We start from the raw sequence: 22,710 nt of genomic DNA, 5'->3' as shown, positions 1-22,710 counted from the left end.
GTTGGACTATAAAGAAAGATGAATGCCAAAGAATTGATGCTTTTGAACTGTGGTGTTGGAGAAGACTCTTGAGAGTCCCTTGGACTGCAAGGAGATCCAACCAGTCCATCTTAAAGGAAATCAATCCTGAATATTGATTTGAAGGACTGATGCTGAAGCTGAAACTCCAGTACGTTTGCCATCTGATGTGAAGAGCTGACTCACTCATCTGAAAAGAACTGATGCTGGGAAAAATTGAAGGTGGGAGGAGAAGGGGTTGACAGAGGATGCCATGGTTGGACGGCATCACTGACTCAGTGGACATGAGTTTGAGTAAACTCCGGGACTTGTTGATGGACAGAGAGGCCTGGCATGCTGCAGTCTGAGTGCGCAGAGTCAGACACGACTGTGTGACTGAACTGAACTGAAAAACTCAGGATTAGAAAACAAGTCATAAGCTTCAGTTGTATTGGCGGGATTTTCACAGCTGTGGTGTTTCTGCTAATTGGTCGGTGAGTGGCTTTTTGTTTTCTGTGGTGATGGTATATGGCTCTCTTTGTTTTTACAGATTTGATTGAGTTACGAGTAATGCTGGAGGATGCTGAGGATAGGAAATACCCAGAGAATGATCTCTTTCGGAAACTCAGGGATGCTGTAAAAGAAGCTGAGACGTGTGCTTCTGTGGCTCAGCTGCTTCTGAGCAAAAAGCAGAAACACAGGTAAGACTGAGAATTCTTCAGTGGTTTTCTGTTTTGACCAGAGTAATAAGAGTCTTAGTTGTCTCTGAGGCCGTGTTATCCCTCCCTGAGTAATGCCCCAGCTTTGTCTCCTGCTGCTCCTGGTTCTCTTGCTCTGCCTGCACTCCCTCCCCCTGCCCATCATCCTCACTGTGCTCCCCATGCCGTTCATCCTCACCATGCTCCCTCTGCCCTTCACCCTCACCGTGTCCTCTGCTTAGGGCCTGCATGTTTGCTCTTGACCCTGCCCGGGGCTGTGTTGCCCGATACCCAGCTGGCTTACTCCCTCGCTTCTTCCAAGTCTTTTTTAGATATCACATTCTTGGAGAGGCCTTCTCTGACAACCTTTGTAAAATTGCAGCCTTTTTATTCTTCTTTCCTGCTGTGTTTTTCTCCTGGTAGACTAATTTACTTACTGTCTTTATCTCCTCCTTCTTTTCCTACCGCACTGGAAGGTATGCTAGAGTAGAATGTGGTATTTTCATCCTTCTCATTGCTGTGCTTTGAAGCATGCCTAGCACACAGTAGGTGTGTAATAGTTGTTTGTAAGTAGATGGTACTGCAGGCTGAAGGCAGGTGGCAGCAGAGAGTGACCTGGGTGCAGGGGAGGCTGTTAAGGAACATGGCAGTATATGCCCTGTATTTCACGTAATTCGCATTTGTTTCATTTTCTGTGGTGGTGTTTCATTCTAACACATGCCTTGTGTCTGAATGGTTTTTTCTATAGCAGTTCACATTGGGTTTTTAATTACTTTGTACATTTTTTAATCTTTAGTTTTATGAGAGACCAATAATCAGTCAGGACTCTGCACCTGTCACTGGGTCTCTGACCCCAGCCTCCCCCCCTTGGAGAATCTGGCCAGAGCTTAGAGACCCTTTTCTTAGAAAAGTGTACGTACAGACGTAATCTAGAGTCAGTTTCACAGGGTTTATTACCTCCTAAGCCAGGTTAAAGGCCTTTGTTCTACATCTTAAGTTTCCTGAGGTGGAGGATTTAGTTTTATCAGTGAACTTAACATTTCACTGTGAGAATTTATTAAATGTTTGAAATGTTTAATACTTGTAAGGTTGGAAGAACTGTAACTTAGAGAGTTGAATCTTTGAGTCATTAACTGAAGAGCTAAGAATCTCATTTGAAAATGAAATCCTTCAGACACTTGTATTCTGGGATTTCTTGGGGTAGAATCCTGAAGAGACTAGAAGCCCCCTTGATGTTGGAATGACTGAATTTTCTTATGTCTCAATGTTGCCTGACACCAGGCAGAGCCCAGATGGTGGGAGGACGCGGACCAAGCTGACAGTGGAAGAGTTGAAGGCCTTTGTCCAGCAGCTCTTCAGTCTTCCGTGTGTCATCAGCCAAGCTCGACAAGTCAAGGTGGAGTATCACGTTCTTCTTGGGGTAATATCCTTTCTGTTTTGGGTAAAGAGAATAGTGTGTCTTGATTCATTTTTTTGGGGGGGGGGGGTTCTGTTTCTTTTCTCAAAGTGCTGCTGTTTAAGGTTTTTCAGTAGGTAGTAAGAATGCTCTTGGTTTCATTCTTAGTCTTTAATTCCTCCTTTAAAATTCTGAAACTATGGCTTGTTTAGAAATATTTTTTTTCTCTGTTACTTTTAGGCCAGAACCTCCATTTAACGTAGATGTAATTGAAATGAAAAAAATTAGTTAAAGGAATCAGTGTATCAGTGAATTACTAGACCGTGAACTTTTGAAAATGCAGGGCTCTTCAAGGGTGAAACAGATCACCAGTCCAGGTTGGATGCATGAGACAACTGCTCAGGGCTGGTTCACTGGGAAGACCCAGAGGGATGGGATGGAGAGGCAGGCGGGAGGGGGGATCGGGAAGGGGAACACATGTAAATCCATGGCTGATTCATGTCAATGTATGACAAAAACCAATGCAATATAAAAAAACTAAACGAATAAATAAAAAAAAATGCAGGACTCTGAAATTACCAGGGCCATTGTGGCTTAATGAATATGTAAAATCTCAGAAATGTCTCTCAGATACATTAATCTGCATAGTTAGCCATCATTTGATAGGTTGTGGTGTCTTTTTGTGATTTGGCCAGGGCTGGATAGCTAAAATGGTTTTTGTCAAGCTTATCAACAGTGAAATCAGTGTCAGTTGTATTGTCTGAACCCCATGCCGTAGGAGTGTTTTGATTGTTGACCATGCTTTCCTTCCTGAGAGACTTTCTTTTCTAAACATCTGACACCACACTCTTGGTTATCTCAGGTTCATGATTCACAGTTCCTTCCTCTTTAGGGAAGCTGTTTGTTTTCTCCTCAGCTTTGCTTCTGGGTTCGGAGTATATTGGGAGTCTTGGCCCTTTTTTCTCAAGGTCCTGATGTCTTCTTGGTGACATTAAATATCACCTGTATCCAGTTGATGCCCAACTCTGACTGCCTTTCTTCTTTTCTACAGACTCGTCCATCCAGTTGCAGCCACTCCATTTGCCTGTGGTGGGCTGAAAGGCATTTTAGATGAGATGAATCAAAATCCTTGATTGCCTTGTTCCCCTTATATACCACATTCAGTTTCAAAACAAGTGCTGCTATTATATTGCCTCTAAAATGTCTTCCACAGTCGACTGCAGGTCATCATCTCCATCGCTTAAATTATGCCCTAAACCGTGGGACTCTGCTCTTTAGATTACTGCAGCAGCTCCTTAACTGGTCTCTCTTCTTTTACTCTTGTTCCTGACAGTTCATTTTTCATGCAGTAGCCAGGGTGATTATGTAAAATAGAAACCAAGTCTTATCACTTCCCCATGGTTAAGATCCTCTCGTGGTTCCCCAAAGCCATCAGAATGAAATGCAAAGTGACTGTAATTAATCTACACGGCACTATGTAATCTGACCTCTGTTTATTCCTTAACCATTTTTCTCCTGTATCCACTTTAATCTCCATCATCTACTTCGGACCAAGACACAAGCTCTTTCCTCTTTAACAGCTTTTGCAGTTATTATTTGCCCTTCCTGAACTAGCCTTCCTCTTATACCTCCTTATTGTAGTTTTGGTTGTGATCATCATTGTGAAGTAACATGCTCCTCTCTGCCACCTTATCACCTCTGATCACTTTTGCATTGAATTGCCCTGTTTTACTTTCATAGCACTGAAAACTATCTGATACATTATATTCACGTCTTCAGTGTCTGGCCACTTACATTAAAACATGTGTTCCTTGAAGACAAGGATGTTATTTTTTTGTTTAATGCTGTGTGCCTAGACTAGTGCCTACACCTAAGTCAGCAGTCATGAAATATTTTTGAGTGACCAGTTGAGTTGTTCAGTCATGTCCGACCCTTTGCGACCCCATGAACCGCAGCATGCCAGGCCTCTCTGTCCATCACCAACTCCCAGGGTTTACTCAAACTCACGTCCATTGAGTCGGCAATGCCGTCCAACCATCTCATCCTCTGTTGTCCCCTTCTCCTCCCGCCTTCAGTCTTTCCCAGCATCAGGGTCTTTTCAAATGAGTCAGCTCTTCGCATCAGGTGGCCAAAGTATTGGAGTTTCTGCTTCAACATCAGTCCTTCCAAAGAACATTGAATATTCAGAACTGATTCTGAATGAATATTCAGAACTGATTTCCTTTAGGATGGACTGGTTGGATCTTCTTGCAGTCCAAGAATCTCAAAACTCTCAAGAGTCTTCTCCAACACCAGTTCAAAAGCATCAATTCTTCTTTCTTTATAGTCCAACTCTCACATCCATACATGACTACTGGAAAAACCGTAACCTTGCCTAGATGGACCTTTGTTGGCAAAGTAATGTCTCTGCTGTTTAATACACTCTCTAGGTTGGTTATAACTTCCCTTCCAAGGAGTAAGCGTCTTTCAGTTTCATGGCTGCAGTCACCATTTGCAGTGATTTTGGAGCCCAAAAAAATAAAGTGACTTAATCATATTGAAAAGGCGTGTGTAAGTAAAGAGAAGCATATTTATGTCTTTATCATATGTCTGGTGCTATGATGGTGAGATTATTAAATAGTCTAGAATTTGGTAGTTTGCCAGAACCATATGTATTCCATACTCATTTTGTATCTTCTAAGTTTGTTCTTTATTACTTTGACCTTTCAGAATCTGCTCGATGATGTGGAGGAGTTTCACGAGCGTGCTCAGGAGGCCATGATGGACGAGACCCCAGACTCGTCCAAACTCCAGATGTTGATCGATATGGGCTCTAGTCTGTATGTGGAGCTCCCGGAGTTAGCTCGACTAAAGCAAGAGCTGCAACAGGCTCGCTGGTTGGATGAAGTAAGACTGACGCTGTCGGACCCACAGCAGGTCACCTTGGATGTCATGAAGAAGTTGATAGACTCTGGGGTCGGCTTGGCACCCCATCATGCTGTGGAGAAAGCAATGGCCGAGCTTCAGGAGCTCCTCACAGTCTCTGAGCGGTGGGAAGAGAAGGCCAAGGTCTGCCTACAGGCAAGGTGAACACATCTATTGGTGACTGTCCCCTCTTTAAGATGTAGGTTAGAAAGTAGAGAGGAAGGAAGAACATAAAGGTCTGTTGAGTTGAATGTCTTGTGCCTTCCCCGAGGGGTCACTAGGTTATCAAGTGGGCCTTCACAGGGACAGTTTCAAATCTTGTGAGCACACTGTGTGCAGAGTCCTTTTTTAAGTACTTCAGTAAGTGTTTCAAAGTAGTGGTTTGTTTACAGCCTCACCATTACTGCTACTCTAGTTAGGAGCTAAGAAAGACAAAGCTCTGCTGCAGTATGTTGTTAACTGAGAGTAACAGAAAAATGCTAGAATTGGGGGGAAAGGTCATTGTAGCTTGGATGGTCATAAGAGACACTTAAGAGAAAGGTGTTGAAAGAGGACAATGTACGTCAAGCCTTGAAGAATGAGTGGGATTGAAGTGGGAGGGGAGGTAAGAGAAATGTCCTAAGATCAGCTTAAGGAATGTGTCAGTGTGTGCCCAGGTGACAGAAGCTGAGTGGTGTTTTTTTTTACGCCAGCAGGGGATTCACACTGGGAAGTAGAGGGAGATGAGAGTCAGGCAGGAGACTGGGCGGCGTTAGCATGGGCACCCAGTAGACTTGCAAGATTGAAGTCAGGCGTCCGTCTGTTTGACTTCCATGCTCTGTATGAGAGTATTTTTCACCAAAGATTAGTATTAATATAATTTCCTTTGTGAGGATGAGGAAATTGGGATGCTTAGATCGCATAGTTGTTAAATAATGCAGCTCAAATTTAAAGCCTTTTCCACTTCATTCCAAAGTCTCCATGTGCTTAATTACTTTGCCAGTCACTTATTTTGGATTCATTTGATAGGAAAGTCTGTTCTAAAATTGGCCAAGTGGGGAGAGACAGATGAAGAAATGAATGAAAAGTGAAAGTGTTAGTCACTCACTCCTGTCCAACTCTTTGTGATCCCATGGACTGTATGTAGCCTGCCAGGCTTCTCTGTCCATGGGATTCTCCAGGCAAGCATACTGGAGTGGGTTACCATTTCCTTCTTCAGGAGATCTTCTCAGAGTTTCAGCAAATTAGTGTCATGAAGAAAATGAAGTTTGTAGAGAGAGGACTGATGGAGTCAGTTTTCCAGCTCCTGTCAAAGCTCTTCTGAAATGCATCCTTCACATTCTGCATCCTGAGTGCTGGTTAGCTGCTGACTGCTCCTTTTTGAATCTCTTCCTCCTGATTTTGGCCTCTCTCTCTCTGCCTCTTTAAGAGCACTTTCCCCAGGATTCTGACCTAGGCCACTTCTCTGCTCACTTTGTACCCTTCCTTGGAAATTTCATCTCACTTCTTATCTCTGTTTACCATCTTTGTGCAGACTAACTCCAAATCCTCATCTAGAACACAAATTTGTTTTTTTTACCTGTAGCTATCATCTGCTTGTTAAATAATTCCAGAGGATGTCCTGTAGGTGCCTCAGACTCCCCATATTCAAAATAACCTTCATCCACTGCTTCCCGTGTTCTCTTCCTTTGTTTCTATTTTCTTTGAGTTAAATCCTCTTTCACTCATTTGAATAAACCAGAGCTTTGGAAATTAGTGTTGGCCCCGCCCTCCCATTTCCTTCCCCTCAGACTCAGCTCCCGAGTCCTGCTGATGCTGTTTCCTTGGTGTTATTCTTTCATTCTTTTTCTTTGGGCTGTTGTTAACAGCTGTCTTAGCACACAGCACCAGGTTCTGTCTATAATCTCACCCCTCTGTCATCCATTCTTCACAGTGAAATTAGTATTTTCCTAAAGTGCAGAAGTGACAGTTTGACTTCCCTGCTTAAAGCCCATCATGGTTTCCCAATCCCCTTGGGGTGAAGTTCAGACTTCCTCAACCTGACTTTTTGTAATCTAGCCTCTTGCTTAAATACCTACCAGCACCCCTTGCCATTCTTTCTCTTGTGTTCTGCGTTCCAGACATATTGACACCTCCCCTCCCCATGCCAACCCTGGGGTGCACCTTTCCCCTCTGTCCACCTACTGTGGTGCACCTCCACCATCTCTCCCCTGGGCCTGGGCCTGGCGTTCCTGACTATTTCCTATTCAGAAGGAGAAACGAGCTTAGAGGTCACTTCTAGGAAGCTTTCCTTACTGCCAAGTCAGCAAAGTCCCCCTACTGTATATTCTGACAGCATCTTTCTTTTCCTTTGTTATTGCAATTATGGTATATTGTAACATTTTATTGATAATCAACTCCCCCAAGATTAAAAGGTTTCATGAAGGCAAGGATTATATCATCTTGTGCATTAATCGTCCCAAGGACATAGCCTAGTACCCGGCACATAGTAGGGTTCGTGGGTGCTCAAACAGTTCCCACTCAGTAGTTTGCCATTTTTCACATAAGACCTTAATTCACAGCCCTGGAGACCTCTTAACCTGCGTCTTTCTTTTCTGCCAGATTCCTCTCCTTGCTGTTACTCCCACCCCACCTCTCGTTCTCACTATCCCTCATCTTAAACTTGTTTTAGACAACTTCAGGTTTTTCTCCACATCTTTGTTTGTTAAATTCCTGATGTTTTTCCTCTAACCCTTCACATGACCAAATCACACTTCTTATTTAAGGCCTAGTTCAGAACCCTTCTCAACTCTCCCAGCTCAGATTAATCACTATTTCCCTAGTAGTGAACCCATAGTCATTTGTTATTAGTTCCCAGTACAACATGTATATTTCTTAGGATAAGGTCTGCATTTTGGTCGTCTTTGTGTAACGAGGTGTTAGTGCTTATAGTTGAATTAAATGTCAATGTCAATGTCAGTGGACTTCTAGACTATTGCTTCCTACGTTTCTGTCTCTTACGCATCTCTGACAGTTTCACATCCTGTAGAAACTGATACAGAGGTAGTTTCGTGTAAGAAAGAGTACGGGATCTGACACTGATTCTGAGTCATTGCTTCATGTGTGCCGTTTACTGCTTTAAATGACTTTGAGGAAATAATTGATCTTGAGTTAAACTTATCTATAAAATGGAAATGAAGGTAATAGGTGTTTGCCTCTCTCATAGGCTTATGGTGAGAATTAAGTGAAGTCACATGTATGAAAGTTGTTTTACATGTTGTAAAGTTTTATTTAAGTGTTGGTAGTAGTTTGACTTATCCTCATGCGTCCTCCCTGTTTTTATGCTTATCAAGACCTCGGCACAGTGTGGCAAGTTTAGAAAGCATCGTGAATGAAGCTAAGAGCATTCCAGCCTTTCTGCCCAATGTGTTGTCCCTAAAAGAAGCCTTACAGAAGGCCCGAGAATGGACGACTAAAGTGGAAGCTATTCAGGTAAAGAGCCTCTTGAGTTGTCCACTGTTCAGGGAATGCTGTCTCACACCTGAATCCTTGAAGCCTTTAATTCTGTACTGAAGTAATTGTGTACTTGAAATTCACTTGTTCTTTTATCTGATTTTTATTTCTAAACATATATTACGTATTTAAACATTATTTCTGTTGACTTCTTGCTATGAGAGATAACAGAATTAGCCATTTAATTAATGCTTAGCAGTAGGGAGTTTTATTTCCTGCTGTATTTATTGACTGTCTTGACATGTACATGAGTTACTTTTTTAAAATTGAAGTATAATTAATTTACATTGTTGTGCCTATTTTAAGTGTACAGCAAAGTGGTTCAGTTATATATACATATATAAAATCTTTTTCAGATTCTTTTCTATTATAGGTTACTACAAGATAGAGTATAGCTTGCTGTGTTATACAGTAGGCCCTTGCTGTTTACCTATTTTATATACATCGTGTGTACTTTTTAAAAATCATGCGTTTCTTGCTGTTGCGGGTCTCTGTTGCTTTGTGCAGTCTTCCTGTAGCCGCAGCACTGGGGCCTGCTCTCTGTCGCCCTGCTTGGGCTTCTCGTTGCAGTGGCTTCTCTTGTTGCAGAGCAAGGATTCTAGGGTGTGTGGACTCAGTAGTTGTAGCGTACAGGCACGTGGAGTCCTCCCAGGCCAGGGATTGAACCCACATCCCCTGCATTGGCAGGTGGATTCTTATCCACTAAACCACCAGGAAAGTACAGTAGTAGGTATATGTTAATCCCAAACTCCTAATTTAGCCCCTGCCCCAGATCATGAACTTCTTATTGCTAAATTCAGACTGAAATTGAAGAAAGTGGAGAAAACCACTCTATCATTCAGGTATGACCTAAGTCAAATCCCTTATGACTATACATGGAAGTGAGAAATAGATTTAAGGGACTAGATCTGATAGACAGACTGCTTGATGAACTATGGATGGAGGTTCGTGACATTGTACAGGAGTCAGGAATCAAGACCATCCCCAAGAAAAAAATGCAAAAAAGCAAAATGGCTGTCTGAAGAGGCCTTACAAATAGCTGTGAAAAGAAGAGAAGCGAAAAGCAAAGGAGAAAAGTAAAGATATACCCATTTGAATGCAGAATAGCAAGGAGAAATAAGAAAGCCTTCCTCAGTGAACAGTACAAAAAATTGAGGAAAACAAATAGAATGGGAAAGACTCTAGATCTCTTCAAGATAATTAGAGATACCAAGGGAACATTTCATGCAAAGATGGGCTCAATAAAGGACAGAAATGGTAGGGACCTAACAGAAACAGAAGATATTAAGAAGAGGTGGCAAGAATACACAGAAGAACTGTACAAAAAAGATCTTCATGACCCAGATAATCACGATGGTGTGATCACTCACCTAGAGCCAGATGTCCTGGAATGCAAACTCAAGTGGGCCTTAAGAAGCATTACTATGAATCAAGCTAGTGGAGGTGATGGAGTTCCAGTTGAGCTATTTCAAATCCTGGAAGATGATGCTGTGACAGTGCTGCACTCAGTATGCCAGCAAATTTGGAAAACTCAGCAGTGGCCACAGGACTGGAAAAGGTCAATTTTCATTCCAGTCCCTAAGAAAGGCAGTGCCAAAGAATGCTTCAACTACCACACAGTTGCACTCATCTCACACGCTAGTAAAGTAATGCTTAAAATTCTCCAAGCCAGGCTTCAGCAATACGTGAACCGTGAGCTTCCAGATGTTAAACTGATTTTAGAAAAGGCAGAGGAACAAGAGATCAAATTGCCAGCATCTGCTGGATCATTGAAAAAGCAAGAGAGTTCCAGAAAAACATCTATTTCTGCTTGATTGACTGTGCCAAAGCCTTTGACTGTGTGGATCACAATAAACTGTGGAAAATTCTTCAAGAGATGGGAATTCAGACCACCTGACCTGCCTCTTGAGAAACCTGTATGCAGGTCAGGAAGCAAGAGTTAGAACAACATGGAAGAACAGACTGGTTCCAAATAGGAAAAGGAGTATGTCAGGGCTGTTTATTGTCACCCTGCTCATTTAACTTATATGCAGAGTACATCATGAGAAATGCTGGGCTGGAGGAAGCACAAGCTGGAATCAAGATTGCCAAGAGAAATATCAATAACCTCAGATGTGCAGATGACACCACCCTTATGGCAGAACTTGAAGAAGACCTAAAGAGCCCCTTGATGAAGGTGAAAGAGGAGAGTGACAAAGTTGGCTTAAAGCTCAACATTCAGAAAACTAAGATCATGGCATCCGGTCCCATCACTTCATGCAAATAGATGGGGAAACAGTGGCTGACTTTATTTTTGGGGACTCCAAAATCACTGCAGATGGTGAATGCCACCATGAAATTAAAAGACACTTGCTCCTTGGAAGGAAAGCTATGATCAACCTGGACAGCATATTAAAAAGCAGAGACATTACTTTGCCAACAAAGGTCCATCTAGTCAAGGCTATGGTTTTTCCAGTAGTCATGTATGGATGTGAGAGTTGGACTATAAAGAAAGCTGAACGCCGAAGAATTGATGCTTTTGAACTGTGGTGTTGGAGAAGACTCTTGAGAGTCCCTTGGACTGCAAGGAGATCCAACCAGTCCATCCTAAAGGAGATCAGTCCTGGGTGTTCTTTGGAAGGACTGATGTTGAAGCTGAAACTCCAATACTTTGGCCACCTGATGTGAAGAGCTGACTCATTTGAAAAGACCCTGATGCTGGGAACGATTGAGGGCAGGAGGAGAAAGGGATGACAGAGGATGAGATGGTTGGATGGCATCACCGACTCGATGGACATGGGTTTGGGTTAACTCCGGGAGTTGTTGATGGACAGGGAGGCCTGGGGTGCTGCAGTTCATGGGGTCGCAAAGAGTCAGACAGGAATGAGCGACTGAACTGGAACTGTGCCTTAGACTTTCTTCTACCATGCTATTTTACAACTGTCAATTATTTTAAAATGATAGTAATATGAATGAATTAGTCTGTAGGAAAGCAGTTAAATTTGTAAGGAACAAATGATTCTCCACGCTGTAGAAAAGGTGTTTCCACTGACCTGGATGATATCAAATGCCTATTTTCATCCATTAGCAAATTCCTTTTCTCATTCCTGACTTCCTTGGTGATTCAGATAATAAAGTGTCTGCCTACAATGTGGGAGACCTGGGTTCGATCCCTGGAGAAGGAAATGGCAACCCATTCCAGTACTCTTGCCTGGAAAATCTCATGGATGGGGGAGCCTGGTAGCCTACAGTCCATGGGGTCACAAAGAGTTGTACACAACTGAGCAACTTCAATTTCACTTTTCCTCATTCATAATTGCATTTATACATTTGTTTTTAGATTGTCCTTTGAACTAGTTTTTACATCTTATTGGGTCCCGTGTTAATTCATTTTTAAAAACCTTTGACAACATGAATTTATACAAACATTTTTTAAAGGACATTGGAAGACTGTTAAGAGATACAATTAGGTTTAAAGACTAATAGTTAATGGAAAAAGTTAGCACTAAACTCTTTATAAGATCTACCAACAGTGTATTGCCAGACTCCATGAGAGATCACAAATTATGTAAGGCTGTACTTCTGTTTCCCAGAGTGGCAGCAATTATGCTTACTTGGAGCAGCTGGAGAGCTTATCTGCTAAAGGCCGTCCTATCCCTGTGCGTCTTGATGCACTGCCCCAGGTGGAGTCTCAAGTGGCAGCAGCTCGGGCCTGGAGAGAACGGACAGGGAGGACCTTTCTCAAGAAGAATTCCAGCCACACACTGCTACAGGTGAGGAGTGGTTTATTTTTATGTATGTGCCCTTCAGTCTCCTCCCCAGAAGTAGGTGATTCATTACTTAAGGTGAGGGTTGTTGTCAGTTTATCTGGTCGTGGTTATACAAGTTCATTCCTCCTGGGTAGTATCAGATTTTGGCTAGTAATCTGGAACCTTGAACAGACTTACTTCCAGTTCACCTTACGCTGTGTCAGCCTGCATCTTATCTCTGTTGTTGTCATGGTCTCTATTACCAAAAGATCATCTTATTCTCAGAAGCACAAATTTTAAAAACAAATTTTTTTTTTACCTTGAAGTACAGTTGATTTACAATGTTGTATTAGTTTCTCATGTACAGCAAAGTGGTTCAGTTATACATTTTCTTTTTCAGATTCTTTTCCATTATAGGTTATTACAAGGTATTGAATATAGTTCCCTGTGCTATACAGTAGGGCCTTATCTATTTTTATAGAGGTATTGTGTGTCTGTTAACCACAAACTTTTTTTTATTTATTTTATTTTTTTACAAACTTATAATTTATCCCTCTCCCCACCTTTTCCCTTTGGTAACCGTGTTTGTTTTCTCTGTCTGTGAAGCTGTTTCTGTTTTATAAATAAGTTCATATGTATTTCTTTTTTTAGATTCCACATGGAAGTGGTGTCATATCATATTTGTTGTTCTGACTTCACTTAGTATAATCATCTCTTGGTCCATCTATATTGCTGCAAATGGCATTATTTCATTCTTTTTTTGCAGCTGAGTAGTATTCCATTGTATACCACATCTGTATCCATTCCTCTTGTCAGTGGACACTTAGGTTGCTTCCGTGTCTTGGTGGTTGTAAACAGTGAGAAGCACAAATTTAAATGCTCGTTACCCTTTTCATGTTCAACAGTTTGAACATAGTTAAGAGCATAGACTTTGGAATAAGATCATTTCATGTTTGAAGACCAATTCCTGGTGTTAACCCTGTGTCTGTGGGCAACTTGTTGCCTTTCTAAACCTGTTCCCCTTGTTTGTGGAGATAATACCACCTACTTCAGAGGCTTGTTGGGAGGTTTGAGTTCGATAATGCATGTGAAGTTTGTAAAAATATGTGTGGGACATGTGAGTGGTCAATAAATGGTTACTTTTATTTTCAGTTTTGAGATTTTTTTAAAACCAGAGCTGAATGTTTGGTTTTATTTTTGTAGGTTCTTAGTCCCCGGACTGACATTGGTATTTATGGGAGTGGAAAAAATAGAAGGAAAAAAGTAAAAGAACTGATAGAAAAGGAAAAAGAAAAGGATCTGGACCTTGAGCCTCTGAGTGATCTGGAGGAGGGACTGGAGGAAACCAGGGATACAGCCACAGTGGTAAGAGTTATAGAGTGCATCTTGAATTTGCTTGGTGAATGCAACATTCTGTGAAGCAGTCATTTTTATGTTCCTGACTTTTTATTTTTGTATAGTTTATCTTTGACTTCATGGTTGTACATATTTCACAGCTTTTTAATATTTAGAGTCAAAAGTATATAAAAACTGTTCTCTGTCCCTAAAATTGCCCTTTCCATATCTCTCTTTATTGTTGTTTTAATAGTTGTCCAGTAGTCCATCAGACTGTCCATAATTTACTAAACACATTTCTGATACTGATCATTTTTGTTGTTACTCGGTGTTCAGTATTACGGTAATAGGAAAGGGACTTAGCCTTTTCCTTTTTTCAGATTGTCTTCCTACACTTGACTCTTAGTAATGGGATTACCAGGCTAGGATTTTAGAGTGTTTAATGGTGCTTAATGCTGTTGTGCATTCAAAGGAATGGTACCAGCTGACTGACTGCAGCTGCTGTTTGCAGTCTCTGCCTCTCTCGGTAGCATTCAGTAATATAGTGAGTATGCAAAAAAGTGTTTATAGATAATTAAAATTATGGGTTTTATTGTAGAGTAGGAGGGATATGTTATGATTACAAGGAGCCTGAGGAAGTAGAAAATAAAAATGAGCTTGGGCAATATGTAATATTCACATTCACTAAGTGACTTCATATGGCCATTCCTGCCTGCAAATGATCCTGTTTTGAGGCTGATGGAAATAATTTCTTGTTAGCCTGCCTAGTGAGTCAGTCTTGTCAGACAAATAGCACTGGAAATTGCCTCAGAATTGTTTCAAAGCTACCAGAGTTTAAAAAGAAAATGCCCTGACAATATTCATGATAATTAAGTTTTGTTTTTATGTATTTTTTTGAAATGAGTTACGTAAACCTTACTATAATTAGTCATCAGCCTTTGCTACTCTTGGCCATAAACTGGAAATTCCAAGAAAGAAATAAAATTGATTTGTATTGAACTTCCTCCAGAGAATGAATTACAAGGAGGTAGGGAGTCAGTACTGATGAAATGTTTATCTTGTGCCAGGTGTCAAGTTAGGCAGTGTCACATGTTATCTTATTTAATCCTTAAAACAACAAATTGCAGTTACTAGTATTCTCATTTTTTTGAAAACTGAGATTCAGAAAACCTGTATCCTGGATCAGGAGTCTTGTTAAGTACAAGAGCCAGGCCTGATACCAAGGTGGCTTGATCATAAGGCATGCCGTTTTTCTCCTGCTCCTTATGAAAGAATTAACTACTCGACTGCTGGACATTGTCATATATGACAGCAATTTGCTTATTTCACAGATGAGGAGTATTTGCATAGAAACTGTCAGGCTGCCCCAAATTTTAGGAAATGATGGATTTTTTTTTTTTTTTTAAGGACAGTGCTTGGGATTTCCCTAGTGGTCCAGTGGTTAAGATTCTGCGCTTCCAATGGAGGTGCTGTGGGTTCAATCCCTTGTTGGGGAACTAAAATCCCACATACTACAAGGTGTGGCCAAAAAAAAAGATAGTGCTTTGTCAACATGAATCTGCAATGTGGAGATGTTCCCTACCCTTGAAGATTTGGTATTTTGGGAGCATTTTGCAGCAGCTCCCTTCAGTTAAATGTTTATTGTACTCAGGTGGCAGTTTTCAAAGAGCGGGAGCAGAAGGAGCTGGAAGCCATGCATTCCCTCAGGGCAGCTAACCTCGCCAAGATGAGCATGGTGGACCGCATAGAGGATGTCAAGTTTTGCATTTGCCGCAAGACAGCAAGTGGATTTATGCTCCAGTGTGAGCTCTGCAAAGACTGGTTTCACAACAGCTGTGTTCCTCTTCCTAAGTCAAGTTCCCAAAAGAAGGGGTCCAGCTGGCAGGCTAAGGAAGTAAAATTCCTTTGTCCTCTCTGCATGCGGTCTCGAAGGCCGAGGCTGGAGACGATTCTGTCCCTCCTGGTGTCCCTTCAGAAGTTGCCAGTGCGGCTGCCTGAGGGGGAGGCTCTTCAGTGTTTGACGGAACGTGCCATGAGCTGGCAGGACAGGGCCCGGCAAGCCCTGGCCACGGACGAGCTGTCCTCTGCCCTGGCCAAGCTATCCGTGTTGAGCCAGCGGATGGTGGAGCAGGCAGCTCGGGAGAAAACTGAAAAGATCATCAGTGCAGAACTCCAGAAAGCCGCAGCCAACCCAGACTTGCAGGCAAGTTGAGAATTTTTTCTTTTTTTCCCTGTTTCATGGGGTAATATCTGTCAGTATGTAAGCAGTAAATCAAGTCTCTTACCAGTATTAGGAAAATAACTGTAAGTTGCCAGCAACTAGATTATGCATGAGTTCTTCTTTTCCATAGACGCCCATAGAATTTTCTTTGGCTTTGTACTAGGTCATTTTAGTGAAATATTACCTGGAAATAGCACTCAGGTGGACCTTGGCGTTATAATCAAATACTGATCTGTACTGTTCAACTCTGTTAGCCACTTTGCAAGTTCATTACAGTTTGATGGACTTAGGCATGCATTAACACTCGTGTGTATTTAGTGCCTCTCTTCATCTCCGGGTTGCTCGTTGTTTAGGGACACTTGCCTAGTTTCCAGCAGTCTGCTTTCAACCGGGTGGCGAGCAGTGTGTCTTCTTCCCCTCGACAAACAGCGGACTATGACGATGAAGAGACAGATTCTGATGAAGACATTCGGGAGACCTATGGCTATGATATGAAGGTAATGGCAGGGCTGGGCTGGGGGGGTTTGATCACTGGGTTTGTTTTAAAAGCTGTTGAACACTGATGTTTAAGGCCTGAAAGTGGAAGAGAAAGCTAGTCGTCATATCTATCCTGAGTTTATGGTGATGGCATTTTTTCAGTGATTCAAAAAACACAGTTTGGTGAAGCTACATTTTTTAACAAAGGGTGGCATGTTTTTAAAAAGCCTGGGCAGGACCGGCGGTAAAAATAAATAAATAAATAAATAAAAAGCCTGTATATATGTTTCTGAGGGGGCTGGAAAAATTGTATGTTTAAGTTATTGAAAGGTTTCATGGCTGATTTCGGTGTTCTCTCCTTTGGATTGTTTAAGTCTGTATAGTTAGGTTTTAAGAATCCTGTTCTAGCTGTGCTTTGGGTCTTTTTCTCTGATCTCTCATCTGGTTGGTGCTGGATAGAATGTCATATTCAGGGATGCGTTATACTTGGGCCCATGACTTGAATTTGTGGAGTTACAGTCACATGACAAAGGATTTGCCCTGTTTTGATAGTGACAGCACACGGGTGAAGGGGAGGTTTTGGCAAGGTTCTGTGTTGGGTCCTCTTAGCCTTTTATTGTTGTTTTGTGTCAGGCCCAAGACGTTTGTCGAGTGATAACATCGTGATCTGGACAAAGACCCTGCCAGCTCACAGTGAATCCGTTGATGTGTTTTGTATTCTTCTCTGTGGAGATAATGTTCAGCATCTATGCCTATAGCCAGGGAATTCATAGTCTGGTGTGTGAAAAAATTAGGGTGCATTCTTTTCCTTTGCCTTTTCAGCATGCATCAGGTAGGTAAGCTCACTGTTAGAGTACAAATACCGTCGGCATTAGAACTCCCAGGATATAAAGGTAAACCTTCCATCATAGATGCCTGTAAATTACCTGCTGAAAAATATTTTTCTCAAGATAAAAATGGATCCAGGGGATGTTTTAATGAGGGAGTTTTTAAAAAATCATATGAATTAAAGACTTGAGAAAAGTTGAAATTTGAATTAACATTTAAAATGAGGTTCGAAACACATTGTTATCCTTGAAGTTAGTGGCTATGTGAAGTTAATGACTGTATGTATGAAGCTGGTAGAATGACCAGGAGCAGATGGAAGGGGATGCTTCCCATAGCACGTATAGGTTAGTTAGCTAATACTAAAATTGCCTGTTTGCAGTTTTGGCTTAGAGACCTTCAGTACCTGGGTTGTTGTCTTTCTAGCGTGTTAGGTATCAGCCAGTACTCTGAAATTGTCCAACATGATGGACTTTGCTTGGAAGCAGATCAGTAACCTATGAAAATAAAACATCGCAAGTATTACATGATTTCAGGGCTTGGGATCAGAACAGTGGTTTGATACGGTTGTATGGAGTAGTCCTTTGCTTGCAAAGTGTATATGGGCTCTTAACTTACAGTCTCTTAGAAGGGGGTGTTGGCAGGGTAGAAAATAAGATTATGGATTTTATAATGGTAGCAGTGTATTGACAACTTTAAGAGAGTAGAAGAATGGTGGTAAAACTTGTGGTAATTCAAGGTCAGGTTTACCTTGACATTGGTATCTTTGTACTAAAAAAAATTTCAGTGCTCCAAAATTTTGCACTAAAAAAATTTCAAGTGCTCTTTGAGTATTTTCCTATAGAGAAAGCACTTACTGTGTAATGAAAATCTTAACTTGCCAACTTATTTGCAGTTAACTTGGTGATTTTTCACTTTGTATGATCTTCCCTGATTGTGACTGAATTTATCCTTAAAATAGTTTAAATTTAATACCTTTGCTAGATGAAGAGTCCCTGCTGGTTTAGGAAGAAGAGTAGGTAATTAGAAAATGAAAATCAGTCATTTGATCTTAGTTATCATAGCATTCAAATGTTCAAAGCAGATGGTTTGTGCATTGTATTGCTTGATTACTTCATTTTGCATGTGATCACCACGAAAATAATCTGAGCAGCAATTCCAAGAACTCATTAGTCAGGAAAATAATACATTTAATGAAACAAAGTCTGAGAGTCTGTTACAGAGTTGTATGATTGTGTCTGGGATATCATTTTTTTTTTCAGATGTTCATATGATTATTTCCTTTTAAAGCATATTGTTTACCTTTACTAGACTGTTCATCCATAGTACAGTTGATATTTTCCAAATGCATACATGTGTAGAATCACACATCAGAAAGGAGGGTATAAAATAGAAGTAGCTGTTATCTCCTAGGAAGTTCTTTTTTTATCCCAGGAATTGCTTAATTTACAGACTGGCAAGGTAAGCACTTGGATTCTTTGATTTTTCTTCTTTTCTACCCTTGTTAATACTTGAGTGGCTTCAGCTTTGGTGAAAATAGAGTAGATTTTGTCTGAGACTTTAGTCCTGCTGATACCAGATACGGTGGAGTAACAGATCTGTTAGAAGACATGTTGCTCACTGAGAAGCCATTCCTCCTTCCTGTGTATTTACCATTAGTGGAACTGATTGGTAATTTTACCCTTAGGAAGAGTAACTTGCTTTCAGTTCAGTTGCTCAGTCGTGTCCGACTCTTTGCGACCCCATGAATCGCAGCACGCCAGGCCTCCCTGTCCATCATCAAATCCCGGAGTCTACTCAAACCCATGTCCATCGAGTTGGTGATGCCATCCAACCATCTCATCCTCTGGCGTCCCCTTCTACTGCCCCCAATCCCTCCCAGCATCAGGGTCTTTTCCAATGAGTCAACTCTTTGCATGAGGTGGCCAAAGTACTGGAGTTTCAGCTTCAGCATCAGTCCTTCCAATGAACACCCAGGACTGATCTCCTTTAGGATGGACTGGTTGGATCTCCTTGCAGTCCAAGGGACTCTCAAGAGTCTTCTCCAACACCACAGTTCAAAAGCATCAATTTTTCGGCACTCAGCTTTCTTCACAGTGCAACTCTCACATCCATACATGACCACTGGAAAAACCATAGCCTTGACTAGACGGACCTTTGTTGGCAAAGTAATGTCTCTGCTTTTAATATGCTGTCTAGGTTGGTCATAACTTTCCTTCCAAGGAGTAAGCGTCTTTTAATTTCATGGCTGCAGTCACCATCTGCAGTGATTTTGGAGCCCAGAAAAATAAAGTCTGACACTGTTTCCACTGTCTTCCCATCTATTTCCCATGAGGTGATGGGACCGGATGCCATGATCTTAGTTTTCTGAATGTTAAGCTTTAAGCCAACTTTTTCACTCTCTTTCTCTTTCATCAAGAGGCTTTTTAGTTCATCTTCACTTTCTGCCATAAGGGTGGTTTCATCTGCATATCTGAGGTTATTGATATTTCTCCGGGCAATCTTGATTTCAGCTTGTGCTTCTTCCAGCCCAGCATTTCTCATGATGTACTCTGCGTATAATTTGCTTTAGCTTGCTGTTTATCAGTTGTTTTACCATCAGCCTATCTGTGTCTTTATATTTAAAAGGCGTCTTTTGTAGACGGCACATGTGGTAGGATTCTTCTGGTATGTCGGTCTGCATATATATGTATTTGTAAAATATATGGTTAAATCTGGGTTTTTAGGCAGTATTACAATCTGTCTTTTAATTGGGGGTGTTTATTTATTTTATAGTTAACATAATTGTTGACATGGTTGGATTTAAATTGATCTTTTATGTATTATATTTCATATGTCATCCCAGGGGAGTAATTTTTTAAAATTTATTTTTACCTATCTTTACTTTCAATTATTAATTTTCTGATCAGTTTCATTTCTAGTTCCGAAGCTTAATAGAAAATTTCCTGCTTGAGTTTCAATGAAATGAGTGGAGTCAAGGTCAGAAAAGACCGTTCCAGTCAGTGAGGTGAAGTACCTGGGGGTAGCAGTAGGCGAGTACTAAAGCACTCTCTTGCCTGTGGCTTTTTAGGACTTAAATTCTCTAGAACAGGAAGGAAGACCTATGTGAACTGCTGTTCCTAAATTCTCAGTGAGTGTAACTGTCTTCCAGAGTCTCTTTGTGAAACCTTTTAAGTATCCTGTTTAATTAAGCATAGTCTCTGATGACAGTACGTCTTCCTCTCGTGCACCCTACAGTCAGCTGTTGCATTAGTCCTTAGCTGTTGTCTCTGGTCTTCTAAGTTCCCCCGTGTACTCTTCTTGGTGGTACTGGGGCTGGGACTTTACCCCAGCGCTTGGTAAACTTTCCCTGTAAAGTACCTCATGTATATATTAACATATGATATGTGTAGTGATTTTATATAGGGATGTAGAGTAGATTATTTTTAGGCTTTGCAAGCCATATGTGGCCTCTGTTATGTGTTCTTGTTGGTTTATTTTTACAGCTCTTTAAAAATTTTAAAATGTTCTTAGCTCACACTCCATACAGGACCCAGGCACCAGCTGGGTTTGGCCCACAGGCAGTTTGCCAGCCCGTGCTCTGCATGTTTTGTCCTTTGCCTGCCGCCTCTCTCTGCCAACAGAGGGCATCAGAGAACATTAAAAGGCCTAGTGAGAAGGGGCTTGATCCTTGCCGCTTTATTCTCCGTTCCTGCCATCACTGAACTGCAGTTTTGTTGTTGTTGTTTTGTTTACTGCTTTCTGCTTTTGCTTGATTTTTGGAGTTTTGTTTTTTGTTGTCTTTTCCCCTGGCAGTGGCAGCTGGTTCCAGTTCTAGTTGTTTTTTTTGCACCCCAAAAGCCAGCCACATTGTGTTCTGTTAGAGATAGCAGAACACAGGCCGGTGCCTGCTCCTCACAGGTCTGGGTCCCAGCTCTGCAGGCCTCCAGCTTTCTGGTTCTAATAACCCCCCTTTTCTCTGTTACCTCAGGCCCTAGAGATGGCAGCTCTTTCTTGTAGTTACCTTGGTGTTACTTTGATGTTTCTCTTTGCTTTTTCAAGCCTTCAGTGTATAATTTAGCCAGTTCACTTAATTAAATTCTCCTAGTTAAAATACCTGAGATTTCTGTATTCCTAATTGCACTATGACCATTAAAGCTGTACATGTGGGTTATGGAGCCTAACTTCAGCGGAGAGTCATCTGAGACCTGTTTGGAGTTGTCAGGATTTATACCTTAAAACACTGTCAGTCAGACTTTTTAAGTAAGGGCAGCTAGCTGGTAAGTAAAAGCAGCAACTGGTAAGCATCTGGATTTGAAAACCTTTAGTGAGGACTGGATGAGCCGTGTCCTTAAGGTACCACATCTGAACCTTTATTCCCCTCCTAAATCCATTTAATTTTTTCTTAAGTGGTCAGAGTTTCTTAACTCATGGCTACAGGAGTCTTTATGTGTTGTAGACTATAGAAGGGTTATTCTTGTAGATTTATTATCTCTGTGGATTGCTCTCGAGCTTTACTTTTGGCTTGACACTGTGGTGATCAGTATTTTTTTCCCCAGTGGACATTTTCTTTCCTATTTAATACCAGATATTTAAGGTCCCGTCGTCCCCCCCCCCCCCCCCCCCCCCCGCAACTGTTGTAATCAAAGCCTGTGCTTAGATTATTGTCATGGGACAAGTTAAGTGTTCCTAATTCTCAGCACCCCCTTGGCTGCTTCTTCAGGACACAGCCAGCGTGAAGTCCTCCAGCAGCCTGGAGCCCAACCTCTTCTGTGATGAAGAGATCCCCATCAAGTCTGAGGAGGTGGTCACGCACATGTGGACAGCACCCTCTTTCTGCGCAGAGCACGCATACTCGTCCGCTTCTAAGAGCTGCCCTCAAGGTATTACCACCCTGGAGAACAGTGTGGGGAAAAGAAGTCTGACACCACACTGGCAGTCTCTCCTCAAGCATGAATCCTGACCATGAAATGCAGTAGAACTTGAAAAATGCAACTTTGGAAAATCTAGTCTCTGGTAGCATTTTTCTGTCATTAGGTCATAACCTGAAAATTTCTGTAGAATCGTTCACTCCTAATTGGAAGCCCTTTAGAGTCCATCCAGGCCCTTCTGATCCCACTTTTATCAAACCCCTGATCAGTCGTTATTTATCCTCTATTTGTTTATAATTAGTTGTTGAGGAACTTGCTGCTTTTGAAGAATACTCATTCTGGTTTTGAAAAGCTTTATTAGTTCTTCATCCCTTGGTAAATAATTTTTCTATTGTGTTCACTATCTAGTCTTTGTCCCCAGTGAAAATCAGTCAGACTGCTTTAGGTCAGACCTCTGGAAAATTGAGAATATCTCTATCTTCATAGTAAAATTCAGGATTTTATGGAACAGCATATTATTACTGTTAACTAGGCAGGTAATGAGTTATTTATATGTGGCAGTTATATGTCTAATCTTTTGGTATCTTCTACAATGGAGAGAGCATTCCCTTTCCCCTCCAGTCTCAAGATAAACAATATAGAACCTGTGTTTTCACTCTAAACCAGTTTTTTAGAGTGTCATTGGAATTCTAGGCCTTTTTTGCTCTGTGTTTTTTTAAAATTTCGCTTTCATACTGGTGCAGTGAATCCTAACATCTAAACTAAGTGTTGGAGGAGGAGGAATCATTCCTCTAAATATTTACTTTGA

The 22,710-nt window shown here is 41.4% G+C and overlaps 1 protein-coding gene across 2 annotated transcripts in view; it reads left to right on the top strand.

Moving 5' to 3' along the window:
- The window catches only part of KDM5A (lysine demethylase 5A), a 66,111-nt gene that overhangs the window by 30,562 nt on the left and 12,839 nt on the right, over positions 1 to 22,710 (top strand). For both annotated transcript variants that reach the window (XM_020882154.2, XM_070453197.1), the window contains exons 17-25: positions 548 to 698; positions 1,977 to 2,091; positions 4,801 to 5,156; positions 8,307 to 8,445; positions 12,039 to 12,218; positions 13,398 to 13,559; positions 15,181 to 15,732; positions 16,104 to 16,247; positions 21,755 to 21,914. In XM_020882154.2, coding sequence (XP_020737813.1) covers positions 548 to 698; positions 1,977 to 2,091; positions 4,801 to 5,156; positions 8,307 to 8,445; positions 12,039 to 12,218; positions 13,398 to 13,559; positions 15,181 to 15,732; positions 16,104 to 16,247; positions 21,755 to 21,914 — 1,959 coding nt within the window. The remainder of the gene's footprint in view (positions 1 to 547; positions 699 to 1,976; positions 2,092 to 4,800; positions 5,157 to 8,306; positions 8,446 to 12,038; positions 12,219 to 13,397; positions 13,560 to 15,180; positions 15,733 to 16,103; positions 16,248 to 21,754; positions 21,915 to 22,710) is intronic.

Source organism: Odocoileus virginianus, chromosome 23 (assembly GCF_023699985.2).
Source record: "Odocoileus virginianus isolate 20LAN1187 ecotype Illinois chromosome 23, Ovbor_1.2, whole genome shotgun sequence".
Taxonomy (NCBI): domain Eukaryota; kingdom Metazoa; phylum Chordata; class Mammalia; order Artiodactyla; family Cervidae; genus Odocoileus; species Odocoileus virginianus.
Note: the sequence above shows the minus strand (reverse complement) of the source record. Positions and strands in the feature narration are given on the sequence as shown.